The following is a 26,833-nucleotide window of genomic DNA, read 5'->3' on the forward strand; positions in this document are numbered from 1 at the left end:
ATTTGAATTTATCAAACCCCTCAACAGCAGTGTGGTAATTTAAGTCAATCCCTAACTTAATAAATAACCCAACAACCATATAGTCACCTCATCCACAATGTCATTTTTGTTGGTATTAGATCTTAGCTGTGAATGTTCAGTGATGATTTGCAATGTCTGAACCAGAAGCTCTTCATTCTCTTGACTGTTATTGGGAGTTTCCATCAGAACCATTTTCAAAAGTGGAAATATGAAGGCAAATACAGGAGCGGATAATGGGGAAACACCTATGTGTATAAATAAACTGTCACAAAAAAAATCTACTGCAAAATAAATAAAATTACTTATATATTGCCAACATGTAATAACTTCCTCACCTGGGTCACCCTTGCGTTTCGGTACTGTATATGAATATAAGAGAGTGACTGCTCTTTTTACCGCAACTGACAGCTCTTCCTGACACCATGCAGGGTCCAGGCTACACTCTGGTTTCAGCAAGCGGAGGGTAACGTAGGCAACTAAGGTACCTAAAGTTAACAAACCAGGAAAATATTACATACAATTGAGTTTGGCATTTTAACTAAAATAAATGTGAGTTGTACAGTCTAGGAAAGCTGTCAGGGTAGGGTAGGTATGTATAAAGCTTTAAGCTGATCTTTACAGTTAACAGGTATATATAACAGTCCTAAAAAGCTAATGGAGCACTGCACTTTCCAGTTAAACATGAAGGAATCTGCACTGGTTCATAAAAGTGCGTGATGTTTATCCTGCGTTCTTTAGATTTATCCTGTGTTTTTTAGATTTAAAAGGAACAGTTCGGTGTAAAAATAAAACTGGGTAAAATAGATAGACTGCACAGAATAAAAAATGTTTTCAATATAGTTGGTTAGGTAAAAATGTCATCTATAAAGGCTGGAGTGGGAAGATGTCTAACATAATAGCCAGAACACTACCTCTTCCTTTACAGCTCTCTAAGCTGTTAGAAGTCAGTAACCAGTGTCTTGAGGGGGGACATATGGGACATAACTGTTCAGCTTGTTTGCTTTTAAATCTGACCTGTGTGCTCACAAACTAACTTTACAGTTATGTCCCATATTGCCCCCCTAAAATCACTAACTAAGGAGTTAGAGAGCTGAAAGCAGGAAGTAGTGTTCTGGCTATTTTGCTAGACATCTGCTCACTCCAGCCTTTTCATTGTTACACTGAACTGTTCCTTCAACAACAAACTAAAAAGGTACTGGATACGTTTTCAGAGTTACTTACCAAATGTTTTCAAATGGGCTGGAATAACACAGCTAGCAAAAGACACAAAGGTTTTATGAATTCGAGGAGCAGCCAATGGAGACTGAAGTAAAGGTAGAAATGAACTAGTCAGAGCTGGAATGTGCTGAGAAAGACCAGAAGGGTTTTGCCGTAAAACAGAATCTAGAAGTCGAAGGGCGTTTTCCAATTCTCTATCCAACTAGAAAAGGAAAATCAAGGATAAACCTAAACTTCAAGTAATGTTATAAATTGAAACAATTTTTTTTTTTTTTAAATATAAAGTTTATACGGCACCTACACCTTTTTCTTGGCAATATATATCCTATTTGAGGTTTCAGTTCTGTCAAGAATAGCATTTGACCCCACTTTATATTAACAGGTAAGAACTAAAAGCATTGTATTCTGCACAGCATATTTGTTATCCAGGGCTGGCACAAAATTATTAAACACAATTCCTCCTGTCTAATTGCTTGAAGCAAAACAGACTACATATTACATTCCAATGTAAAAAAAAAAAACAGATTTTATCAGAAAAGATCTGTGCCTCTGAAGATGCCCCAGTAGCTTTCCATGTTCTTTTCTGCCGATTCACTGTGCATTCTCGGTGTTGCTGTCAGTAACTAAGTTTGGGGCCAATGCACAATATACTATAAATATAAATGTCACAATATAAGGCCAATTAGTAAATTGTAGAAATTTCTGGTACAACGCAGCTCTGAAATTTTGCAATTTGTACCAAAATTTAATAAGCTGTGTAGCATCAGCTTATATGACAGGGAAACCTTATATTCTCCTAAACAATTTGCGACAAACCCTAAGCTTAGTGTCAACAGCTGCTTAGAGCATACTAAGCATGTCACTACCACTCCTAACAAAATCCAAGATGGGAAGTTCCTGTGACAACTTTGAAGTCCTGGATCATTACTAATATAAGAGATGCTGAACCTTTACACTAGTGCAATAAGTTCTGTATATAAAATATGGCATTTTAAGCCATATTTATTTTTAGGGTTTAGTTCTCCTTTAATTTGCCTCGAACACCAGCAAGCATTCATGGGCCATTAAAAGCGGAGACTCTGCTTCCAGACCTAATCGGCAGCTTACTGGCCTCACAATGGGCAAAAATCGTCCAGATACCTAATGGGTAGGTTTAAAAACCCGGTCAGAATGAGGACCAAATCAGCTTGTTGATATGATCTTCCCTCCAAAGTCCTGCATTTCCAGCAGTGTGATATTATTGTTTTACATGTATAGCCAGCTTAACAGTACAATATATTTAAATGCATACAAAACCCTTAACTGATCCTTACAATACTGACTATATAATTTTTTTTGCAATTCTGACATGTTCCTATGGATTCTTATAGTTATGGGTCAGTATATTTTTAACAGATTACCCTTTGAGCATCTGATCTGTTCAATATATAGGTATCAGACCAGTTATCTGGAAACGGGTCCCATACCTGTACTAAATAACAAAGAGAAAGTCTATATATTATCCATTCCAATGCTGTACCTCTATAAGTCTCTTTCGGATCTGATTCTCTTTCTCCATCTGAGCCTGCAGCATTTCCTTCTGTTTACTTGTTAACTGCAGTTCTTCCTTTATGCCCTTTTTCTTCTTTATTTCCTTTAAAACAAGTTATATTATAGCAAAACATATCAGATTTTGTTACACATACTGCATACACGGTTTGTAAGATCTCTGCTTCAGGCCAACATAGGTTATCAAACTTTAAAAGTGACTTCTAATATGCTTACATTAACATAAAGGGGAACACTATTTATAACAAAATACAGATTTATATGAATGAAAAGACAATCAGCAAAGATCACTTATAAGGATTTTACAGAGTTAATGATAGTTTATAAGTTGTAAATCAGCCTTCATTATATAGAATGTACCTCCTTTAGCTCCAGTTCTATGATTTGCTCTTTGAAGGAGTATGCTTTGTTCTCCCTTTTCATGTTTGCTTTTTTCATGCTGTCCTGTTGAGCACTAAAAGAAAATAAGAAAAAAAGGATTAGGTAACAGATTGGGTAGTAAACTCATAAGGACACACACAGAGCACTGGCGATACTGTTGGACTGTTGGAATTTCAACCTGTGTATGTTTTAACCTGTGAATATGTATGGATATGAACTTATTTATGTGTGAGTACTGTAATTTACTCACCTTAACAATACGCATTATTTGATGAAAATATAGTACTAAGCCATCCTTATAACTGAGAGCAAAAAACAGACCATTTTTAAAAAATAACCATATGTTGTGGATACTGCATCTGTGGGCATAGTCAAATTCCTAGCACCTAATTATCAAAGTTCCATCCCTGTTTATTTCTACCAGCTTTCATATCTGTCTAGATTCATATGCTTTAGAGTAGCTGAGGGGTAGCTGCTATTTCATGGAAAATTAATATCCATTGCAAGGTTAAATCTTATCTTACAAACACATAGTACAGGTATCAGACCCCTTATCCGGAAACCCATTATCCAGAAAGTTCCGAATTATGGAAAGGCTGTCTCCCATAGACATAAAAAAAAATCTTCAGCACACCACTTACATACATGTTCTCAAAGGGTGCTTAACTTCCACAGCCGCTCCCAAGCCTTTTTTCCATGTATCTTTGCAAAGGGGAAGAAGCACTCCAGTGTGTCGGCAATGCCTTTAAATCATTTATTTGCAGAAATGAGCAAATAGCACAAGCTTTCGGGGGTGACCCCTTCTTCAGGTGCACCTGAAGAAGGGATCACCCCCGAAAGCTTGTGCTGTTTGTTCATTTCTGCAAATAAATGATTTAAAGGCATTGCAGACACATTGGAGTGTCTCGCATAGACCCCATTTAAAACAAATAATTTACATTTTTAAAAATGGTTTCCTTTTTCTCTCTAATAAAACAGTAACTTGTACTTGATCCCAACTAAGATATAATTAATCCTTATTGGAGGCAAAACAATCCTATTTAGTTTAATTGCTGTTTAAATAATTTTATTAGCAGACCTAAGGCAGGAGATCCGAATTATGGAAAGCCCCCTTTATCCAGAAAACCCCAGGTCCCGAGCTTTCTGGATAACAGGTCCCATACCTGTAATAGGTTTATAAAAGAATCTTTACCTTTGTATAATAGACTTGTCATACAGCTCTCCATCAGGGGTTTGCATTATTGCATACTCCTCCCGTGTCACCTGGCACAAAGAAGGATTCTGCAGAGATTCAGTGATGATCCCAATCAGACGGGGGAGAACTTTTCCAGGAGAAAGACTAGCCAGAGAGCCTGCAGCATTCAGTGCAGCCTAAAGAAGTCAGACATGATTATGCGTGCAGTTTAAGCAAGTATGTTGGTACAACTACAAAAGTGCCAAGTTTTATGAAAGGAACAAGTAAATAGTATTAATATGATTAATATAGTGAGCATTCCCTAGTCATTTTTTTCTGCGAATCTAAAAAATTGTACAGAGCTGTGGAATGTGTTGGCACTTTATAAATTTATGATAACAATCAGCCCAATGAAAATCACATTTAAATTTTGGATTTACCACAGGCTGGGGCCTCCACTGGAGCAGTTTGTTATTATCTACTACACTGGTATTTAAAAAAAGGTATGTTCCTTATAGGTCACTTTTTAAACAACAACAGTTTAATGCCAATTTAACCGATTTTAACTCGATTTGACGGGTTTATTTAATCCTAGCCATTGTCCACTGGCAATTTTTATGCTGAAGAAAAGCTGTCAAGTGTTCGGCCACCTGAAGGATGGAGCTCAACCCCATGGTTCTGTGTCCCCTGGACTGACAAAACCCTAATTTGTTTACCTGCTTTTATTCATAAGAGGATTCATTCTCAGATTTCAGTTAGAATGGGCATATTGAGGGCCACACTAGGAATAAGGAACAGGCCCAGTGTTTTCAGGACATAAAACACCAATAGAAGGAAATATTTTAGCACATCATTTCCCAGCTTTTCCTAAAGTAACAAGCAAGACCAAGCATTTATTTTTCTATTTACTGATTGTACACATATAAGGTTTAAAAGCAGAGCCTTTTTGCACAGCCTGACAATAACTAACACCTCTTTATTTGCCATGCACTTCACAAGTTGTATGTGCAGTATAAATAACAATTCTTAAAACCCACCTGGTCTAGTGCATCCTTTGATGTAATTAAAGGAACAAAATCATCAAAGTGTTTATTAATGAACTGGTTTGGGTCAATTTTCATCTTCTGCAGGAGGTCTGCCCAGAGGCCAGAGTATGCAGGCACTATTTATAGAAAAAGAAATGCAAATGTATTAACAGATAGGACCAACATGCAGAAAAAAAAGTTGACCATTTTATGCTGGCTTCCTCTTACTAAGAGATGGATGATTTGCAAGAACAAGGAGCATCTGCGCCAAATAGTCTGCCTCTATAGAGTCTGACTCCAGTCCGGGCACGTGCGTCAATACATAAAGTGCTTCCTGCAGAATTCTAGGAGACAGCTGTGATTTTCCCAGTTCTGGTGAATCCTCTGATTCTGTTACATGTATGTCTGATATCAGATGCTGCAAAATGACCAAACATAACATGCATATCAAATCAGTTGATCAATATTTTTTTAAAATATGTGGTACTTTGCCAAAGGTGTTCAGGTAATCAATGTAAAAACATGGCAGACATTTGTTATGACAAGTTATATGATTATCCTGTTTAAAGCTGACTTTCTCTAATTTGCCAGTACTCTCAAAAGCAGAACCCTGTACCTCTGAAAAAATTAAAGTATGAGCTTTTTTCCCTCTTGTGCTTGCTTTATACCATTATCAAAAAGACACGTTAAACAAGTTTGACATGTGGCTGTTACAGTTTTTGTTTTTTTGTGGAGCAACACGTTGTATTTTGAGGGTAAACATACAAGGCCACTGACCTTGTTAGAACTCAGAACAGATTTCAGTTCTATCAAAAAGCCCTTCACCAGTTTCGTTCCACCAAGGGATGCTAGCAACTTTTTTATAGTTTGACGAGACAGCTTGCGTACTTTCCATGAGCGATTTAGCAGGATGCTGATCAGAGCACGATAGTATGGTCTGTAAAGCCAACATAGAATAAATATTAGCAAACACAGTAACAATACAGGGAAAACAAATTAAAATTAAGCATATACAGCCCAAAGACGGTTTTAATATAAACCTACTGAGCTTTGTTATCAGAGAGTCGATGAATGTGATCAAGAAGAAGCCTTTCACTCAACTGCAATAATGTGCACAGCGCTGGGGGAAAAAAGCAGTTAAAAATGTCAGTCAATTATGGAAGAGAGAAATCATAAAACTGAATGAACAAGGAATACATTGAAATCAGTCTAGGCCTAAGTTATATGGCTAACTAGTGTTGAATGAATCTTCTTTCAAGGCTGAACAAGTTTAAAAGCATATTGTCATAGGAAAACAAATAGAGCTTCTCCAGCAGAATCCTGCATTGAAATTCATTTTTTTTAAAGATTGAACAGATTTTTTTATATTTAATATTGAAATTTAACATGAGGCTAGCCATGATTAGCATCTCCCAGGGTGCCACAACCATGTGACTGATAAACTTCAGTCACACTTTACTGCTGTACTGCCGGGTTGGAGTGATATCACCCCTCTCCCTTTTGCCCCTAGCAGCTGATCAGCAGAACAATGGGAAGGTAGCAAGATAGTGGCTCCCCGACACCTGTATTGCTAAAAGTGGTAGATATATGGTACTGGCACTCAATAGTAAGTAATCCATGTCCAGCCCAGTTACATGAGAGTAGGAAAAACAATGGGTTATCTGAAAGTAGTTGTAATGTGTAGCACTGGTTCTTTCTGAAAGCTCAGACTCAGGCACAACACAATGCACTGCCTACGAACCTATATTACAACTTAAGAGAGGACAGAAATATATCAGGCACACATGCACATAATGTTCTGGGAATGAGGGAGAAAATCTGCAGTTCCTGCAGAAAACCTAGTAAAGCATGGGGATAACCTACATTCACCCCACAATAGGGCTCATTCATAAACACTGGGCAAATTTGGACCTGTGCTGTAACCCATAGCAGCCAATCTGCGATTAGATTTTTTCAGCCAGCTCTAGGCAGAACACCAAAAGGAAATTTCTAATTGGTTACCTTGTGCAAATTTTGCCCAGTGTTTATAAATGACCTGTAGTGTCTTTGTTGAAAGCAAGCCCAGGCCCAGCAAGACTGTAGTGTTAACCACTATACCACTTAATATACCAACTCTCACACTTAAGTCTTCTTCCCAAACTCCTTAAAGAACCCACTACAAAATAAGTGTTTTTTTTGTCAGTAGTAGTCAGATAACATTGTCAATGAAATGCAAATTGCCTGTTTCCTTCCCACATTATTCACACAAACTCTCCCTGTCCTTTCTCCCAAGTCATGACTCGTGTCCAGTACCACTGGTGTTATTTGTAATGCTTCTTCTACTTCAAATAAAAGGTCCCTAGCATTTGTATTACTTTAACTACACCCCACATTTTTAATTCATAATACACACACCATCCTTTCCCCTTTTCAGTTATTAACAAATTGAAGTAAACTTACAATCTTCAGTTGCAGAGGTTATAAACTTCTCAGAAGTAAAAATCTGTTTCTTTTCATCTGTTACCAATTGCCAGAAAGTGCTTAGCTTGGCTTCTGAAAAATATAGAAAATAATTTTTTGAAACATGACTGCATACAGTAAACAGACTGCAAGAAATTATGGCATAACAGCCAGTAAGAATTTTTTTTTTTTTTTTTTTTTAAACTGAGAAAAATTCTGTCAAATGTATTTTTCCTATTGCAAGAGTAACATTATCATTCCTAATTAAGAGGCAATTACATTTATTAATTTGCAATACATTTCTTATATTTCTCAATTATAAAATAAATATGACATCCTCACAGTCACTGTCATTGACTTTTATCAAAGGAAATTCTCAGCCACTCTTTTCTGGGAATAGCTGCCAAGACAAAATACCACAAGATGTTGTGTACCATAAACAGTGAGATATTGTAATTAATATGTTAATTAGCAGGATCCAAATGCTGCTATTCATCTGCCAAAAAGAAGACTGCAGGATAACTTTAAACAGTCAAGCAAGATAGAACTGGATTAAATGGTTGTTTAAATATCAACTTTACAGTTGCCTTTAATTTCCTGTTTTTAAAAAACTGACTACCTCTTTGAAAGCCGAGCACAATGCATTTTTAGAAAATCTTTATCTGTCTCTTATCAGTTACATTTATATAATAACTACACTACTTCCAAGTTTCTCACAAAAAACAAATAATTAAGGCTTTAAAATGCAATAAATGGTCAATCTAAGCCTTTTATTAAATATATAAGTTGCATAGATGCTTTGTTCATGATGTACAATGATATGCTATAATTTGCTAGAAATTATTATCCTGCAATGGCCATAAATATGAAGAATATCCTAGGTATGCTTCACAATAATCTATATGAGGAAACACAACATATGAGGTAACATTGCAATTCTTTCCAATTTTCCAGCGATACCTTAAATCAGTTCAACGCTAAATAACCCATGATTTATGGCATAAAAGCTCACCATGCTTGGTCTCAACTACAGACAGCCTGCAGATAAGGACAGCTGCTGCCAACCCTTCTGCCAACACATTTATCTGAGAGGTTTGTGATGAAGCTTTCTCCACAGTTTGAATCAACAAAGGTAACAGTTCCGAAGCCTGCTGCAGAGTATCACCTGAAAAAAGCACAACATGAATGCATGTGCAATATCTTAGTCAAATTCCCTTTGTATAGTAAAAACCTAAAGGGGAAGATATTTTTATGAATACTTCTAAATAATTTTACCATATGGCAAAAAGCAGATTTCAGCTTTTACTCACCCCGGAACGACACAAGCATACACTGAAGGTACGAATGCCTTACTCCAGTGGTGCTGGTCTTTAGAACTAAAGCTTTCTGAAACCATTCAACAAGCTTCTTAGGAACATCTGTGTTGAACTTCTGACACCACAGAGTCAGTATGGCTATGGCATGTATCAAGGTTCCCTCATGAACTAGAAAACATAAAAACAACCACAGAGTAAATAAGATTTTAAAGTCTCTAATAACTAAAAACAACTGAATGTTAAAGTGTTGAGTTTACGCATATTGCATTACAATGCAAAATCAATTCATCCATAGATAATTACATAAGTATTACTTTACTTGCTTAAAAATCATAGTGTATTTTCTAACCTTCTTGCTGAAGGAAGGGGATGAATAGTTCTGAAATGGTCCTACTCAGTTCTTGACAGGAGTTTCCAGATACTACATGGTGACTGAGACTGCCAATGCCTGAAAAATGAATGCAGAAAGTTTAATAAAATGACGAGTTATATATATATATATATATATATATATATATATATATATATATATATATATATATATATATTACACACACATATTTTACGTGTGCACACAAGGGAGGATAGGCGGGGTGCTACAACATAACCCTGCAACTAAGATTTAATGGTAATGTCCACCTTTCAAACACTTTTTTGCAGTTTTTTTTTTAGAGAGCAAACCAGATATGAAGACTTTTTTTTAAATCATTCCATTTTTTATTTTAGCCATTTTTCTAAAATGTAATTTTAAACCCTAATGTTTCTTAGTCTGATGCTTTAATATTGCAGCTCGGTAACCCAGGTGCAAATTGAACTATTAGAATTGCTACATTAGTTGAAACATTCCATCTATAGAATGTTAGCAACTATTTCATCAAATTATAACTGCCTTTACTGAAACTTATCAACTCAGCAGGGCAAAAGATAAAAAAACAAATGTATCAAATTAGAACAGTTAATAGCCAGTAACATATATCCCTGAGTTGCTCTAGAGAGACAAAACTTTAAAACTTAATTATTAGAAAAACGGTTAAAAATAAAAATATGAAAGCAATTGAAAAAATGTAATCTTTATTTCTGGTGTCCTGTAAGTAAACTGAAACCCCCATAGCACTGAATGGAAATAAACAGTCAAACACATTCTGAGGAACTGACATTGACCATAGCAGTAAAAGATTTGATAAATGTATCAATTCTTGAAACATACTCCTGACAGCAAGAAAAACATATAAAATTGCTAGGAAAACATTTGGATTCCCTATTTCAATAGTTAATCTCATAAGAGTCAATGCAATAGACTTGTGGGGAAAAGAGTCTGTTTCTTTGCAAGTAGATTGCTATATATCAGAGTGATGGACTGAAAACTCAAACAATTAACCTTTACAACACTCTTGATTTCTGTTGTGCAGCTTTCTACGCATTATTCACTAGGATTCACACAGAACACATCAGGCTCTTAGATGAGCAGAATACAAGGGTTCTAAAACTTAGAGAAGTAAAAACTATAGAATAAATTAGTATTGGAACATACCAACTACAACAAAAACAGTCAGTTTAAATGATTGTAATATGATATTTCTAAGAACTGCTCTAAGAATTGAAGCATTTTTATCCTTGTTAACTAGTGAAGAGGATCAGAGAACAAATATGAAAGGCATCAGAACTGTGTGCTATTTGGAAATTAAAACCGCTAGAACGAGGAACCTAAGCTTAAATATCAGTAAACACATTTTTCACCTGAGAGTACACTCATCTTTTGGGCCACAGCTGTCAGTTTTCCCTCAGACCCTGAAAAAGGAACATAATGTCATACTGTAGGTCTAGTAGGAACAGTTCTAATAGATTAAGTCAGTGTTGTCCAACTGGCGGCCCGCGACCCCCCTCTGTGTGGCCCCCCCACCTGTCTGGCTGCTTTGATGGTTTACCATTACCATTGAGAAGGCATATGGATGTAAGGGTGTGTCTTAAAGGGACAGTAACACCAAAAAATGAAAGTGTATAAAAGTAATTACTATATAATATAATGCTGCCCTGTACTGGTACAACTGGTGTGTTTTCCTTAGAAAGACTACTATAGTTTATATAATAAAGCCTCTGTGTAGCCACGGGGGCAGCCATTTACAGGAGAAAAGGCACAGGTTACTTAGCAGATAACAGATAAAACCCCATTATATTCTACAAAGCTTATCTGTTATCTGCTGTGTGCCTGTGCCTTTTCTCCTTTTTCCCAGCTTCAATGGCTGCCTCCGTATTGACATAGCAGCTCATTTATATAAACTATAGTAGCGTTTCTGTTGCAAACTTACCAGTTTTACCAGTGCAGGGCAACAGTACATTATATTTTAATTACTTTAAAACACTTTCATTTTTTGGTGTTACTGTTCCTTTAATATGACATAATATAATTCTTTCACATTTGAATGATGGTTGATATCCCCAAAGTGAGGACCAAGCATTTGAGTTTTTGATGCGCTACCAACATTGTGATAATATGGGTGTGGTTTAGAGTGGGTGCAGTTTAAAAAAAAAAAGGGGAGTGGTCAAAACTGGCTTTCATTAGCGACCCTCCACTATGTTTTCTAGAGAAATTCCGGCCCTTGGCACCACAGAAGTTTGACAGCACTGGATTAAGTTATACCAAAGCCTCACCTCCTAAAATTGCAAATAAGTGTTTTCCCATGGTTTCTACTGCTGCTGGGTCACTGCACTGATGTGCAAGGTTCTGAAGGGCAACAACAGCACCATCCATCAGCTGAGTGTTGTTTGATTTTAATTGACCTTTAAAAGGAAAAGATTAATAAAAAATAAAAAGGTGACAGAAAATGTTATCAGATGTAGAGCATTTAGTTTAAAAAGAAACGCAAGAGGATATGTCACATAAAAATGTAGAGCCACAACACACCTGCAAGACCTTTGCCTAGTTCCTCAGCATACTGGCTAAGATCAAGGTTAACAGATGAAAATAAGGAAGAAATGGCTGCAAAATAAAAGTAGTAAAATTAAACAAACAGTAAAAAAAAAACATTTCTTTGGAACACCATACTATGTTTAACAGTTACCAAACACTAAAGGGAAGCTAATTATATCAACCATAACTAGATATCTTAACCAAAAGATAAAACATCACTCACTATCAATCACATTTTCAGGACTGCGAAGAAGAGACTTCTGTAACACAGGTAACACCTGTTCTTTAAACTCTGAGTGAGAAAGAGGCTGCAGTAATGGAACACAGCTATCCTGAAATAAAAATTAAAGATGTCATCCAACAGTACTGAGACAGGACCATCAACATTGTAAACCAAAAGATAACTGGACTCACAAGCACGTATTTCGGAGGTTTTCCTTTACTCATAAGAATGGTCTTTACGTAGAAATCTAAAAGGTTGTTCTGAAATAACAATAAGCACACAACTGTTTATGAAAAACAGAAAGAACTAGACGAAACAGCCACTTTGCAGTCAGTTATATAATCTGGGTTTGTGCTCAAAACATACCCTGCATTTATTAAGCACTTCCATCTCCTTCTGCTTCATGCAGAACTGTACGGCAAGACCAAGAATACCAGCTAAGTACTGGTTGGGCTCCAGGCTGAGAACTGTGTCCAGATGCCTTTCAACAAGACCAGAATTCTGGAAATATCAGAGCAAATTAACACTGTAATAATTTAAGCACAGAAAATAATAAAGATAGACAGCACAGCTATCACAAACCTCCTTCCACAAATTGTTCATCTTCCTCACTGACCCATCAACAGCATGTTTGTGCAAGCCTCCAAGTATCTCCATCAACAAAAATGACTGACATTCCACCTGATATTAAAAAAGAATCACATCAATATAACCAGTGCTTCATGTTGAGTGTTTACAGGAACATAATTGCGACATTGAGATAAAAATAGAATACAGATGTTCCCCATTATAACTAAGTTGGTAAAAAAAAATAAAGCCTAAATGTACAGTATTCACTAAAAATATACCATACCATGTAATCATTGTGATGAAAGCCACAGCTCACATTGTCTACAAAAAACACACTTAACCAATATCTGTGATATGGCAACACTAATGGGCAAGATTGCAAAAGCATAAACAGAAGTAATGAAAGAAAAATAATCATGGTCCCTTTGTTACTCTCAGAATGTCTTGTTCGGTGGCATAACTGTGCTGCACAAGGTAGTCCCTTTGTCTGCTTCTGTTGAATAAGGCCAGCAATTTCCGTATTAAAAGCATTAAGGTGTCCCCTAATAATATATGAGTTGCACACACAATGCATACCAGTTTCTTCCATGTTTCCCCCTGTTGCCTCTCCTTATTGGCAAATGCAACCCTGACAACCACATATGTCCAGGATAATGCCAAAGCTGCAGCTGATCCAGTGCTCTTACTGCAAAAACAGAAATTGCAAACAATCATAGGTTGTAACCAGCACTGTGGCTTAACCATGTTACAGAGCACATACATGAAGAATTGTGCTTACCTAGGCTCTGCATTCCGGGCTCCAAATCCAAAAGACTGTAGTGACTGCAATAAGTTTTTAGTTGTTACTTCTGGCTGAGATTCCAACAACTGCTGGACAGCAGACTGCAAAGCTCTTCGAGAGGCTGCATCTCTGCAGAGTCAAATGATAATTGTAAAATTACAAAGCTCAGTTGAAACACTTCAAAACAGTTATGTGCATACTCACCTATAACGGTGCAGAGTTAAACAAAACAGCTTACATAGACCCTTAACTGCTGCCTCAGGCAGATCTGTTCGCAAGGGAAAAAAAAAAAGAATTACATACAATAAAAAAAATACCTAAAAAGAAAATGCAATAATTATACATAAGAAAAAAATACATAGCAAATAATCAATGATTACTTATTACTTGTGCATTTAACAGATGAGCAGCAACCAATGGCATTACTGCCTACAATAAATCCCCAGATATTAACTTAGTAGTTAAAACTTCCATGTCCAGTGGCATAAGCAGAGACTAGAATTTTAAACCAATTACATTTTAAGCACATGAATTTATTTATTGTGTTTCAGGTTATGCAAAAGGATTTGATAAAATGTCAGTATCTAATAACATTAGATAAAATACTCACCTTTTCCTGAAATGCAAGTCTTTAGTTCACTTAGGATTTCTTTGCGCTCCTTAACACTGGATGTTGTCACTTTTGCAGCAAATTTTTTCAGCGTGTCTTGTACCTAAGAATGCACAGAAATGACATTTGTGTGCGACATTTATCAGGAATTTCAAATCTAACCATTGGCACTTTATCATACTGCCTTTGATAGTATAGTACAGGTAACCATGGCGCAAATAGTTTGATCAAATCTATATCATAAATAGTAAACAGAGGCAGCAAAATATCTGAGAATTCAAGTCTCTTGTATTGATCTTAGTTTTAATCAAGTGTCCAAATTTAACTGAAAATTCTGAAACACTTATTCATTGTAATAATTGCTTAGTAAGGCCAAACAAACAGCGTATCGAAGAAAGACGCTATACCATGCTGTCAAATGCTATACTGATGGAATCGCACTGTAACTATTTAAATTTACTATTTCTTGCATTTTAAAACACCCAATTCAGTGAATATTTGTGATAATGTCTGCTTGATCTTATTTCTTTTGTAAGATGACAGTAAGATGGTGTTAGTGACCCCAAGAGTAGCAAATCACGACCAAAACAAAGAAATCCATGCATACCATATATGTAGATATGTGTAGCATGAGTTGAAACAAGCACATTTTGTTGAAAAGCAGAAAAACTTTTAACAGCTAGCCATCTGGTAAGCCTTATGATACATCAAATACATGTGCCTATACTGCTATAAAACCCCTTAACTTTGACATTTATTTTTACATTGAATTTACATGTCTAAGCAATGTACTACACAGATCTAATCAGTCAGTACTGCACAACCATGTATGGCATCTCTGAGGTAGGAAATAGGTTTTCTAAATTATTTTATATAAGACTGAAATGTATGCTTGCATTAGAAAAAGATCAAAGACCAGACTTTATATTTGTTTGCTTTTATTTTGCCCCTGCATCTTTTTAGTCCATACGGCCTCTCCGAAGAAGATAAAATGAAACAACCATATCACACGAGAAGCCAGATATCCATTTTAGTTATGAATTATAACACGTACAAAACTAATTTATCTACTTTCTCATCTGTACGTAACAAAGCCCTCCACATATATTACAAGGGCAAAAAAAACACAGAACGTGTAAAATTTTTGTAAAGAGCTGCCAACTATAACAATAATACAGTCGAACCCCGTTACTGCAAATATGGCACACTAACCTGCGTGTCCGCCGCCATCTTACCGGCTTCAACCCAGGAAGCACTTATGACGTATTTCCGTTCCTTCAGCAGTGAAAAATCTTTGGTTTTTCGGCTGTGTGCGCGTCATTTCCTGTTGCTTCGTGATTCTTGTGCAGGAGGAAGTGTATAGTTTAACGCTATAAAATGATATGTAGTGTTTGTTGCTCGCCTTTCTGTGGCGCCTTTAGCGCTGAGTACAAAAGTTTAAAAGCCTGAGCAAGAGGGTATATGGTGACCAACAATTTGTGTCTAGATACAGGCAACACATCTGTGCACATAAAGCAACGTAATAAAATTAGTAATTACTGATTGAGTATCATCTGCAAAGAAGACCTTCCACTCGTGCTAGGCAGTCATTTGCATTCTATGGAATTGCATTGCTCGCAACGCTTCTTGATTTACTATACTTTAGCTTGTACATTATTACATCGGAAAGAATGTTACAAATATACAAGAAGCGGATACAGTTCTGAATGATGAGCTAAGATCTGTTTTGCTGTTGGTGAAAGTTTTTAAAGAATCTCTCCTAGTTGCTGTGGTAATGGGCCAACATGTAGCTCCTGGTCCTACGTCTAGAAGAGTATCAGTACTCTTATAAATGAGATTTCACTTTGATATATGATCTATAGCATTGATCCCCAAGCAGTGGCTCCTGAGTATTATGCTACTTACCCACCACCTTAAATGTTGCTACCAGTGGCCTCAAAGAAGGTGCTTTTAAATATCCTGACTTAAGGTCCCCATACACGGGCCGATTATAGCTGCCGATATTGGTCCCTTGGACCGATTCGGCAGCTTATCGGCCTGTGTAGGGGCAGAACCGAGGGGCCTGGCCGACCGATATCTGGCCTGAAATTGGCCAGATATCGATCGACCAGATTAGAAAATCCAGTCGGATCGGGGACCGCATCAACGAGCTGCCGCGTGCAGAATTCGATAGTTTCGCCTACATGCCTCCCCGATATCACCCCCCGTAGGTGGGGATATCGGGTGAAGATCCGCTCGCTTGGCGATGTCGCCAAGCGAGCGGATCTGCCCGTGTATGGCCAGCTTTAGAAACAAGCTTCCAAATATACTGCCAAACAGTTACCTGTGGCTAATAAACAGCTAATCACAGCTTTTATTTGCCAATCATTAGTATCCCTTTCAACCTTGTGTTGTTCTCCAAAACACTTTTGTACATTTGAAAATAGCTCACTGGTAAAAAAATATTGAGGCCCCTGCAGTTTAGATAATTTAGCAACATAAAGGAACAGTAACACAAAAAAATTAAAATGTATAAAATAATACTATAATGTACGGTTGCCCTTGACTGGTAAGAATGAAAACACACAGAGCTACTAGTAGCAGGTACTTGTCATGGCTAATAAGGGCAGTGACATCTTTGTTGACGTGGGCAACTAATCTCCACACAATGCCATCCCAAGGCAACTTCGCAGTACCGTGTATGCCATCTCACCAGCAATTTACATTCTAGCCGGTGGAATTGCATTGCAGGGAGGGCGACAATGCCCTAAAAAAGACAATGCTGATCCTTTACTGATAATTGTCTTTGTGTGTTTTAGCAGAGGCAATTCTTAATATTATCTATGGCAGGGTATTTTCTGGAGTTTAGTAGCCTTGAAAAAGAAGCTGCTACTTGTAGCCCGGTGTGTCTTCACCCTAAATGTTGTATGTTTGCTGCAGAAAGACTACTACAGTTTATATAGCTGCCCTGCTGTGTAGCCATTGGGGCAGTCATAGAAAAAGAGAAAAGGCATCTGTTATCTGCTTTGTAACCTGTGCCTTTTTTTTTTTAATAGTCAACTTTTATTGAGTTTTTTATAAACAAAAGAATTGATAGAAGGAAGAAAGAGAGAAGGAGGGAAGAGAGGAGGGGAAGTAGGGAATGGAGAGCGTGTTGTGGTGCTTTAGGCTGATGCCACACCAGGCGTAGGGCTGATTTTTTCGGCAAGTGGAAAAACGCTTGCCGAAAATTCAGCCCTACGCCTGCTACTTGTGCCTGCACCCGAATGAATGAGATACGCTCGGGTGCAGGCACATGTAGCCGATATACGCATGAAAACGCAAGAGAGTGCAAAGCCTGGTGTGGCATCAGCCTTAGACAGTTGTTGCTGGAGACTCCAACCATGGGTTCCAAATCTTCTCGAACTTTAGTGGGCATCCCCTGGCTAGATATGTTAACCTGTAGAGTTCCAGTTGTGAGTTAATCAGCTTTATCCATTTATTTAAAGTAGGAGGTAGGGGACCCATCCAGTGTAAGGCCACAGTTTTTTTTGCATAGAATAGCAGAGCTCTCATAAGTGATCTCGAGGCTGTCTTTGGTAGTAGGGAGTCCACCAGGCCCAGCAAGCATGTGATTGGATTTAAAACTTGAGGTAAGGAAAGTTCGTCTGCTAGGAAGCGCATGACTTGTTGCCAGAATCTCTGGATGTCTGGGCAATTCCAAAGCAAGTGCATATAATCAGCATCAGGTTCATTGCAGCGAAGGCATCAGGAGTGTTCCAAGCGACCCATCTGGTGTAGTTTCTTAGGTGTTACGTATGTTTGGTGTATAATTTTGAATTGAATTAGTTTGTCTCTTGTGCTTATTAATGGGGAATAGAGATTGTCTATCACCTCTTCCCAGTCATCTGGGTCTAGGTGGAGGCCACTTGTTTCCCATTTGAGTTTGACTCTGGGTCTAGGGTCATATTTGTGAGATGTGATTGCTGCATATGTTTTGGAGAGGGTTTTAAGCTTGTCTGGAGATTAAGTTTTCTACTGTCGTGTATTGTGTAGGGTGGGTATCTTGCTGAAATTGTGTAAGGAAGAGGTGTCATATTTGCATGTAACTGAGCACCGACAGGTCCGCCAGGGCAGGAAGTTCCTGGAACTGCTCGCAGGTTTTTAGGGATCCTGAGTGTAGTAAGTGGTGGAGTTGTTTGACCCCTGCTCTTGCCCATGTAGCGCCTTTTCCAAAAGTTGCAAAGTTTTTAAGAAGGGTATTGTGCCACAGAGGTGTATCAGGTGAGACTGAGTTTTTTATGTTGGAGGTTTTATACAACATGTCCCAGGTTTTTTTGGTGGCATTTAAAAGAGGTATTAGGGGGGGTAGACATTTGCTTGGTCTATATAGAGCATGGTGTAAGGATTCAATGGAGCCAAAATACATTGCTTCTAGTAGAGAAGCCGGGTTTTCAGTGTCAAATGTTTTCCAGTTTGAAGCATGTACTGCCTGTGCTGCAAGATAGTAGAATTCTAAGTTGGGCATTGCTAAACCTGTGCCTTTTTACCAGCTTCAATGGCTGCCCCCACAGCTACACAGTGGCCTATTTATATAAACTATAGTAGAGTTCCTAAAGTAAACACACCACTTTTACCAATGCAGGGTGAGAGTACATTATATTTGAATTACTTAAAAATACTGTTCCTATAGGAGTAGGTTACGGTCAAAATCTGAAAATATTAAAGATAACCACAACCCAAACAAATAATTACACAACTCTGAAGCCTAATACCAACAATTCTGCTAAAAAAGGCAAGATCACCATCAGAACTGTATACAGAAGGCTAAATTTAAGTCATGTTAAGGATCTCCAAAATGGGATGCATTCCATAGGCTTTCCATTTAGAAGACTCACAATCTCAGTAGTTGTCCTGGTATTCAAGCTGCTGTGATGTCCAGAAAAGTATTCTGTGCAAGCTGCTTAGTTGTGGAGAGTGCCTGAAGCACCTCTCTGCTACCAGATTCATAGCCACCACAGGTATCCTACTGTTGGAATACTGAGTGAACTGTTACAGGTGTGGTTTACCTTTTAGTTAACTTTTAGCATGTTACAGTATGGAAAATTCTTAGCAACTTTCCAATTGGTTTTTATTTCTTATAGTTTTTTTTATTATTTACCTTTTTCTTCCGACTCTTTCAAGCTTTTAAAGGGGTCACTGACCCCAGCAGCCAAAAACGGTTGCACCGTGAGCCTACAATTTTATTTCTATTCAGCCCCTCTCCTATCATATTCCAGTTCCTCATTTAAACCACTGCCTGGTTGTTAGGGTAACTGAAACCCTAGCAACCAGATATCTGCTGAAATTCCAAACTGGAGGGCTGTTGAACAAAAATGCCAATTACAGTTTGCATCACAATAAAAAGCTCTACATCATACCAAATGTTAATTTTAAAGGACAAGGAAAGGTTAATATCAATTAAAAGTAAGCCTAAAGGCATTCTTTTTAAGTACTTACTGCATATCTAAATTCCCAGATCCCTGCTTTCTTCTCTGAGATATGGTGCTGGCAGCCTACAGCAGTGTGAAGGCTACAGTGACATCATTGAAATCTCTCTCCCCTTCCTGTAGGCTGCCAGCAGCAGCCTTCCTATTCTCTGAGCATGTGTGTAACTTGATCCTGTCTCCTGTTCTGAGCTACACATGCCCACCAGCCAATCAGAAGCGGATCTTGCAGAGGGGAGGGAATGAAACACACATGAAGTATGAAGCAAGTAGGGAAAGGAAGGGAGAATACCTTTTTAAAGATGGCTGCCTGTTCAGAAAATGTGAAGTAAGTGTGAGTAAATATTTATTAGGTGAGTCAAAAGTGTGGCATTTTTACTAAACAATAGGATTATTGGGCAGTATGCTTTTTAAATTTTGACTTGCATTCTCCTTTAAGGTGGACAACACCTTTAAATGTAAACCGTGCCTTGGCCTATCGGTGTACTTTCCCTACTCCCCACCCCAAGTTTTACATCCATTACAACATCCCTGCTCTTTAAAAGAGACATATAGCATAACTAAAACCCCTCCTGTATTGAAAGCATTAACGAATAGCATACACTGCTGGTTTTAGTTTATACTAATAATTAATTATTGGCACTTCCTATGGATACTCCCCAGTCACTGTCTGTTTCAAATTAAGGGTGGGCATATCCTAACAGTCCCTGCTAGAAGCACAGTAGGAGGAGGATAGCCAATCACAGCTCTGTAGTCACACAAGCAGACAGACTTCAGTTCCTTATCAGGTCAGCCTAGCTGCTCATTGGTTCCTATCCTACAGTGCAGATGCAACAGGAAGTGATTGGCAGGACTACTTCTCAGCACATTCTTTCTATATTTAGGTATATAATTCACTGCCACATTCTTAGCTTTACCACAACTTAAAGGAGACATAGTGTAAAAATTAAGTAGCAGTGAGCTAGGGACACATTTATACAGACACAGTAACAACCCTTTTAAACTGGAAACGGTCATAGCTTATGTCGTTCCCTCCATTAAATTCTCTCAGCCCCAAGGCATATTTAGCAGTGTACATTCACAAAAAATATTTTTTACATGCATCCCTGTAGCAGGGATTGAAGAACAGCACTTTTCAGGGATACTAAAGTTATATTTCCAACAACTAAGTGAAATGGAGTTCTAAAGCAATGTTACTGCAGCCCTTTGCAGGGACTAGCTCTTGTTAATAGTTTTTTGTTTCACCCACGAAGGTTAGTGCTGTAAGGAGTGATGGTAAACAAAAAGCTTTAGGTAATATGTCAAAAAATTAAATATCAACCCTTAAGATCTGCTACTTTTTACCAAGGAAACTAGGAATTTTACACCCTCCAAAGAACATAATGGCTTACTGGGTTGACACTTACAAAAAATAAAAAAGGCTTATTTAGATCTAGCAATATGACCACCCTGTATGCTGGTAGAAGTGACGTTTCCCATGAAAATAAATTTGTGTGATGAGCATGCTAGATATTCTGACAACAGCATCCACTCCATCAACAAGTTGTGTCCCATGTAGGCAAGGCTTAGCCTCATCTGTAACTTAAAAGGGATGTGGAGATTCATAAATTTTGCTTTTATTTCTCAGTTAACAGTAGGTGTGAAGAACTGAAAGCAAAAGTAGAGACTGTAAAAGTCTTTAATTATGAACTTGGAACAATCAAGGTTTAGTCAAAGAGACCAAATCCCATATCATCATCAGATTCCTCAGACTCTTCTTGCTTTTCCTCCTTAGCAGGAGCAGCAGCAGGAGCAGCAGCCACGTCAGCAGCGGGAGCAGCAACAACAAAGGCTGATGGATCTGCCAGGAATGCCTTGACCTACAAAGAATGCAAGTTGATCATTTATTGAAGATTAGCAGTTTAAGTATCTAAAACACTGTAGAGGGCAATGGTAATTAAAATGTGCTTTTTATGAGATTCAGATGTTAAGCATCCCCCCAGTGATTGTGATCGCTTCCCTAAACCCCCTGGACGGTGCTCCTATTAGAAGAAAACTGCACCAGCCCAGGGTAAGTGCAGGAAAGTGATCCTCTTCCTTCTTTAGTTTGGCTTTTCACTCTACTGCACATAGGTGAAGGAAGAGAACGCTCGCTTGCATACACCCCGTACGTGCAGTTTTCTACTAACAGAAGCACCATCTGGAAGTTTCAGTAAGCGATTACAATTAATGGGGAGTACCTAACATTTTGAATCTCCTCCTCCTTTAAGCATTGTTAGGAAATAAGACATTTTAAAACCAAGCCTACAAACATATAAATTAATTCTATGGCAGTACAACACATCCCTGTATATCAGATTTTTTTTTTGCCTATAAATCAATTAGCTGTAATACGGATTGCAGCGATCACTACCAAGTTTGTAAAAGCAAGGGTGGACAGAACTCAACAGTACTACTTATTCATCCAGTAGACCATATTTGAGCTCATTTTAACCACAAAAGCTCTCATAAAGACTAGCAAACATTGATTTTGATTCATTTTTGGGTCTTTTTATATTGGTTAAATTATTGTAAGCCGGAAGACACAATTAAAAGTTATTTTAGTCTTGTAGTATTAACCGTCAGACTAGTGTTTCTGGATAAACCTAGGAAAATAGAATCTACCTCAGCACTGTGCAATCTACTGTAGGTGGCATATAAACTGGCATAGCCTTTAATCAGTGGTCACTTATTTAAAAAACATGATTTACAACTACATATCCGCATGCTGTAGCAGAATGTGTTGAAGTAAGAACCTTATTTTCTAATCTGTTCTCACCTTGTCGGCCAGGGGGAAGCTGTAGTCTGTTTCAACTGCAATGGCAAGGACACGCTTGTATCCATTGATGACTGAGTGAGGCACAGAGGCCACGGTGGGATAACCAATCTGAAGACAGACACTGGCAACATTACGAACACCCTAGAAAGACAAAATTAAAAGATTGTAGTTGCAGATTTAAACACAATACCAAACAGCTGACATTTCAAACAAAGTTCTTACCTCAAGGAAGCGAACATGCAAGGCCTCCTCAGTGATATCCAGCACCTCTGGACTATAGATGCTGCCATTGTCATACACTTGTTGAATGATTAATCCATAAGAAAATGGGGAAATATTCAACATGTTTAAGAGTGTGGCTTCACTGGCACCCACTTTATCTCCAGTCTTGATCAGCTGCACATCACTCTAAAGAGATTAGTTTGACAAGACATGAAAGCATTTTAAGGTCACCTCAAACTAACCAATTCAACTGGAAAGTTTCTAACAACTCAGCATTAAAATTTTCTACAGCCAACAGCTGCTGGGAACTTGACTGTTAAAAGTTCAGTAAGGTGTCACTAACCAAGATTTCAATGGTTCCTCTGGAGATTTTTGTGGTGATCCCCAAAGCCTGGAAGAAGGAGGTCTTTTCAGGGCCCAATCCAGTATTCTGAGCGGGCACAACGACCCCGCAAGGTGCTATTGCTCCTGCACGGGCACAGGCAGGAACCTATCAGGGAAGGTGAAAGTTGTTAAAACAATCTGATTTGCAATAATGCACTCAGGAAGGCTTTAGAGGATTCCTTTCTCACCTTATTTGCCAGCAACATGTCTCTGACCTCAGTAAGATCTTCCTTTGTGAAAACAAAGCCCACATTACCCTTGATGTGAGATAGAAGTCTGTAAAGACAAACAAATATTACAAATATCACAGAAATATGATCTTTCTCAAAAGGATCACAAAATACAATGTCACTCACTTCTCCAGAGCTGGGTTGTTTTCCAGATGACCACGAATAGCCTTGCGCATCATTGTGTTCTTTCCCATGAGCACCACAGCTTTTCCACGCAGGGACATACGGATCTGCTGCATTTGTTTTGAACCAACATTGTCCGCCCCCACAATGAAGCATTTTGGATAATCATCCAGCAATTGCTAAAACAAAACAGTCAGCACAGGTAATTATAAAGTGGGAAGAGAGTTGGAGATTTTTTTTTCTTCAAATGATATCAACATAGTAACACATCTATTGTTTAAACTGGGACTTTAGAAATTAAAGAACAAGGAAAAGTCAAAAATTTACCACAGTCACTAATGTTGAATCAGAGGCCAAAACCCAAATGTTCTACATATACACATCTAGGGGGGGGGGGGGCATGCCAATTCAATATTTGCGACTTGTGGTTACTAGGGGGGTGCCAAGTGACAATGAATTAAAAAAAAAAAACAAACTAATCCTGCTTATGACTTTCTATTTGCAAAATAAATGAAACAGATAAACACTAAGGGGCACATTTACTAATCCACAAATCCGAATCACGAAAGGGAAAAAATCATATTGGAAACGAAAATTTCTTAAGATCGCAAATATCACGAAAATACTTACGAAAAAATCGCATTACTCACGATAATATCGTATTGGCGATCCGAAAGTCACAAAATTTTCGTACTGAACAATTGTATACAGCGGTAAAACCTTTCCGATTTTTTCGTGCAAACGTCCGAAAAAGTCGTGCGCCGTACGAAAAAATCGGCGAAAATACGCTCAGAGTGTTCGCATGAACACTCGAGCGTTCGTGCTTTTGTAAATGTGCCCCTAAGACTTCAACCACTGATTTTCTTTTATTTTTAAAGGAAATGATTTCCAGCTGGCCTGATCCAATTCGTAAAGGCCAGCATAAACTTGCACCACTATAGCCTTAAGATGCATTATGAGGCTGTCGGCCTCAAATACAGAGACTTTTAGGTAAATGTGCAATACGGGGCCATACACCACACTGGGCATCAAATTCATCATAAAACATCATGAACGGACCCTACTGTACTATGGTTTACTACCACCACCCCTGCAGTGAGCATATTGCATAAGAAACATTACATGAGGTGGGAAAAAACTGAAGCAAAATAGCAAATATAGTAAGAAAGTCAGCATCTGCTCTTATCAATGCCTATTAAGGGTCTCATTTAGGGAGAGGCAGGGAGCAAAAAGTTGTACAACTTAGAGGTCTACCACGTGCAATTATGTATGTATGTATAACTTTATTTATAAAGCGCCACAAGGGTACGCAGCGCTGTACAGTCTTAATTATCAGAAATGAAGCCATTCTCCCCAATATACTATATATTTCCTGTTCTTAAAAGGAGAACAAAAGTTAAAACACTGGTGTTCCAATTTGTCACACCCCCCCAGTAACTAAAATCTGACCTTTTACACCAGCCTGGCTCTCTTTTAAAAATTAATAAGGCCAAGGAACTTTTCAGCAGCTCACAAAGTAACTTTCCATACTGGTATTGCTTGTGCCTTGGACAGACACCTGCAAAGTACAAAACATCTTTAGAGCTTTGGATTGGGTAAGAACTATTAAGAAAAACTAGCCTGATGTTCTTTTTTGAAGAGGTAGGCTGCCAGGGGTAAAAGCTAATCTATATTTGTTACGGAGAGTGACCATCAATTTGGCCCAGTGTTTGCAACATTGGTTCCTTTTAAGGTTACTGCTTAAAAATGAAATGACCTTTTTGGATTTTTATGTAGTCAAGTGTCATGACTATTAAGGCTTGGGTGCTATTCAAATACATGCATTTACATTTTAAGATAGTGTTAAATTGGTTAAACATGTAATGAAAAAAAAAAAACTGCATGTAGAAACTTACAATGATTTTCAGGAAATAGTTGGACTTCCAGGTAGCCCTGTCTTCCCTGGGCATCTTGTCAGTGCTTCCAAGGATTGCCACAAAAGGGTTTAAAGACTAGATATTCCCTGCAAACAGAATTTAGGAATTAGAGCACTAAACACTTATGCTGTAAAGATAACAATCAGATGTTCTTCACCCCTTGATCCCAGTGAATGATGAGCCTAGTCATAACAACCGCATACTCATTCCTATTTCTAGCAATGCAGACGTATACTGGAAACATACTTTTTAGGAATGCCTTATCTTGATGGGCCGACTATAAATCCCCTTTAACAAGGCTAGCAGATATTGCAAAGGAATACAAAGCATTTCAAGCAAAATTAACTTTTTTTTTGGGGGGGGGGGGGTTAATGAATTGCAGGCAAAAAAAAAAAAAAAAGGACTATTGACAAGCTAAAGGTTGATAAAAAAAAAAACATAGTGGGTTCAACCTCCATGCTCTCTATGAATTTGACTACAACTCCCTACATCTCAGGACCAATCATAGTATGTTGGAACTGTAAACCAACAACTGCTGACGGGCACAGACTGGCCTCGCCATTTATTACAGCAATTTTTAGTGACACTAAAGGCCCCATAACAACGTTTGCCCTATACAACTATTTTGACGCCCTTGTCTAATGTTTCCAAAGATCTGTATTTACAGCTTTATAAATAACGAGAGAGAATATGATCTACGCTTCACAAAAAGAACGCTAAATGCCTTCGTATTTTCACTATGGTATATTATGATGAGCGTTACTGCTTTAAACCACAGATGCAGCGACGGGACAAAGTCCGACCTACGTATGTTCAATCGTAGGACATCATTCAACAAATGATGCTGGAAATCGTAGCGTAACATAACCGAGAGCGGCACATGGAGGGAACTCCAGAGCACAACGTCACGCTTACGAATGACACACACGCTCCTAGAAGCCATAAACCACTGCCACTAAGCGAATGACTGCCGGCGGTCCGCTATCACTAATACCGATAATCACGGCCGATACACTTTCAGCACAGCATGGTAGTGTAGGCCAACAAATAAGGCCTAGCACCATACCTCACACTAGGGCTCCGGGAAGTTGAAAAGGCCGAACCTGTTCGCGATAGTTTATATATTTTAGTACAGCAGCCAATCACATTGCAATACGATGGTAAATCAGAATCCGATTGGCTACTGACCCTAGTGCTCCACCTATTATTGGCTAAAATAAATGTCAAACACTTTAGGTACCGGCCTGTTAAAGTTACAGGAACCTACAAAATGACTGCTGGTTGCCATAAGTTCTTGGCAGCGCTCCTACCGGATCCTACGGTTATTACCTTCGCCAAACTGTGTCCTGCCAAAAGGATTACAATGAACTCTGTTAGGACATGTGATATCTGGAATAATTTACCCTGTATTTTTGTGCAAATCAAGTTTTATAGTTAAGTGAGATGTGAAATATCCGCGTCAGGAGCGGTTTAAAGATGATTCGCTTAATTTTGACTCAGTGG

General features: G+C 38.1%; 2 protein-coding genes across 5 annotated transcripts in view; both read right to left on the reverse strand.

Moving 5' to 3' along the window:
• The window catches only part of gcn1 (GCN1, eIF2 alpha kinase activator homolog), a 39,988-nt gene extending 24,458 nt beyond the window's left edge, over positions 1 to 15,530 (reverse strand). The window contains exons 1-26 of the mRNA XM_012969744.3: positions 15,427 to 15,530; positions 14,215 to 14,317; positions 13,809 to 13,872; positions 13,602 to 13,733; positions 13,400 to 13,508; positions 12,836 to 12,934; positions 12,620 to 12,754; positions 12,445 to 12,513; positions 12,254 to 12,362; positions 12,025 to 12,099; positions 11,772 to 11,900; positions 10,860 to 10,910; positions 9,472 to 9,570; positions 9,117 to 9,290; positions 8,819 to 8,971; positions 7,807 to 7,899; positions 6,412 to 6,487; positions 6,145 to 6,304; positions 5,596 to 5,785; positions 5,380 to 5,504; positions 4,361 to 4,539; positions 3,148 to 3,241; positions 2,759 to 2,872; positions 1,243 to 1,441; positions 357 to 506; positions 88 to 266 (exon numbers count right to left, since the gene is read on the reverse strand). Coding sequence (XP_012825198.2) covers positions 88 to 266; positions 357 to 506; positions 1,243 to 1,441; positions 2,759 to 2,872; positions 3,148 to 3,241; positions 4,361 to 4,539; positions 5,380 to 5,504; positions 5,596 to 5,785; positions 6,145 to 6,304; positions 6,412 to 6,487; positions 7,807 to 7,899; positions 8,819 to 8,971; positions 9,117 to 9,290; positions 9,472 to 9,570; positions 10,860 to 10,910; positions 11,772 to 11,900; positions 12,025 to 12,099; positions 12,254 to 12,362; positions 12,445 to 12,513; positions 12,620 to 12,754; positions 12,836 to 12,934; positions 13,400 to 13,508; positions 13,602 to 13,733; positions 13,809 to 13,872; positions 14,215 to 14,317; positions 15,427 to 15,444 — 3,078 coding nt within the window. The 5' untranslated portion in view covers positions 15,445 to 15,530. The remainder of the gene's footprint in view (positions 1 to 87; positions 267 to 356; positions 507 to 1,242; positions 1,442 to 2,758; positions 2,873 to 3,147; positions 3,242 to 4,360; positions 4,540 to 5,379; positions 5,505 to 5,595; positions 5,786 to 6,144; positions 6,305 to 6,411; positions 6,488 to 7,806; positions 7,900 to 8,818; positions 8,972 to 9,116; positions 9,291 to 9,471; positions 9,571 to 10,859; positions 10,911 to 11,771; positions 11,901 to 12,024; positions 12,100 to 12,253; positions 12,363 to 12,444; positions 12,514 to 12,619; positions 12,755 to 12,835; positions 12,935 to 13,399; positions 13,509 to 13,601; positions 13,734 to 13,808; positions 13,873 to 14,214; positions 14,318 to 15,426) is intronic.
• A 5,726-nt stretch (positions 15,531 to 21,256) lies between these two features.
• On the reverse strand, positions 21,257 to 26,494 carry rplp0 (ribosomal protein, large, P0). 4 transcript variants are annotated; one of them, XM_012958254.3, is made up of 8 exons: positions 26,397 to 26,494; positions 25,310 to 25,416; positions 23,418 to 23,593; positions 23,250 to 23,337; positions 23,021 to 23,167; positions 22,678 to 22,863; positions 22,456 to 22,596; positions 21,259 to 21,517 (listed from the first exon to the last, which is right to left on the reverse strand). In XM_012958254.3, exons 2-8 carry the CDS (start codon positions 25,361 to 25,363, stop codon positions 21,365 to 21,367), a joined length of 945 nt encoding a protein of 314 aa, XP_012813708.1. In that variant the 5' UTR covers positions 25,364 to 25,416; positions 26,397 to 26,494; the 3' UTR covers positions 21,259 to 21,364.
• Between the last annotated feature and the right edge of the window lie 339 nt (positions 26,495 to 26,833).

Source organism: Xenopus tropicalis, chromosome 1 (assembly GCF_000004195.4).
Source record: "Xenopus tropicalis strain Nigerian chromosome 1, UCB_Xtro_10.0, whole genome shotgun sequence".
NCBI classification, from domain to species: Eukaryota; Metazoa; Chordata; class Amphibia; order Anura; family Pipidae; genus Xenopus; species Xenopus tropicalis.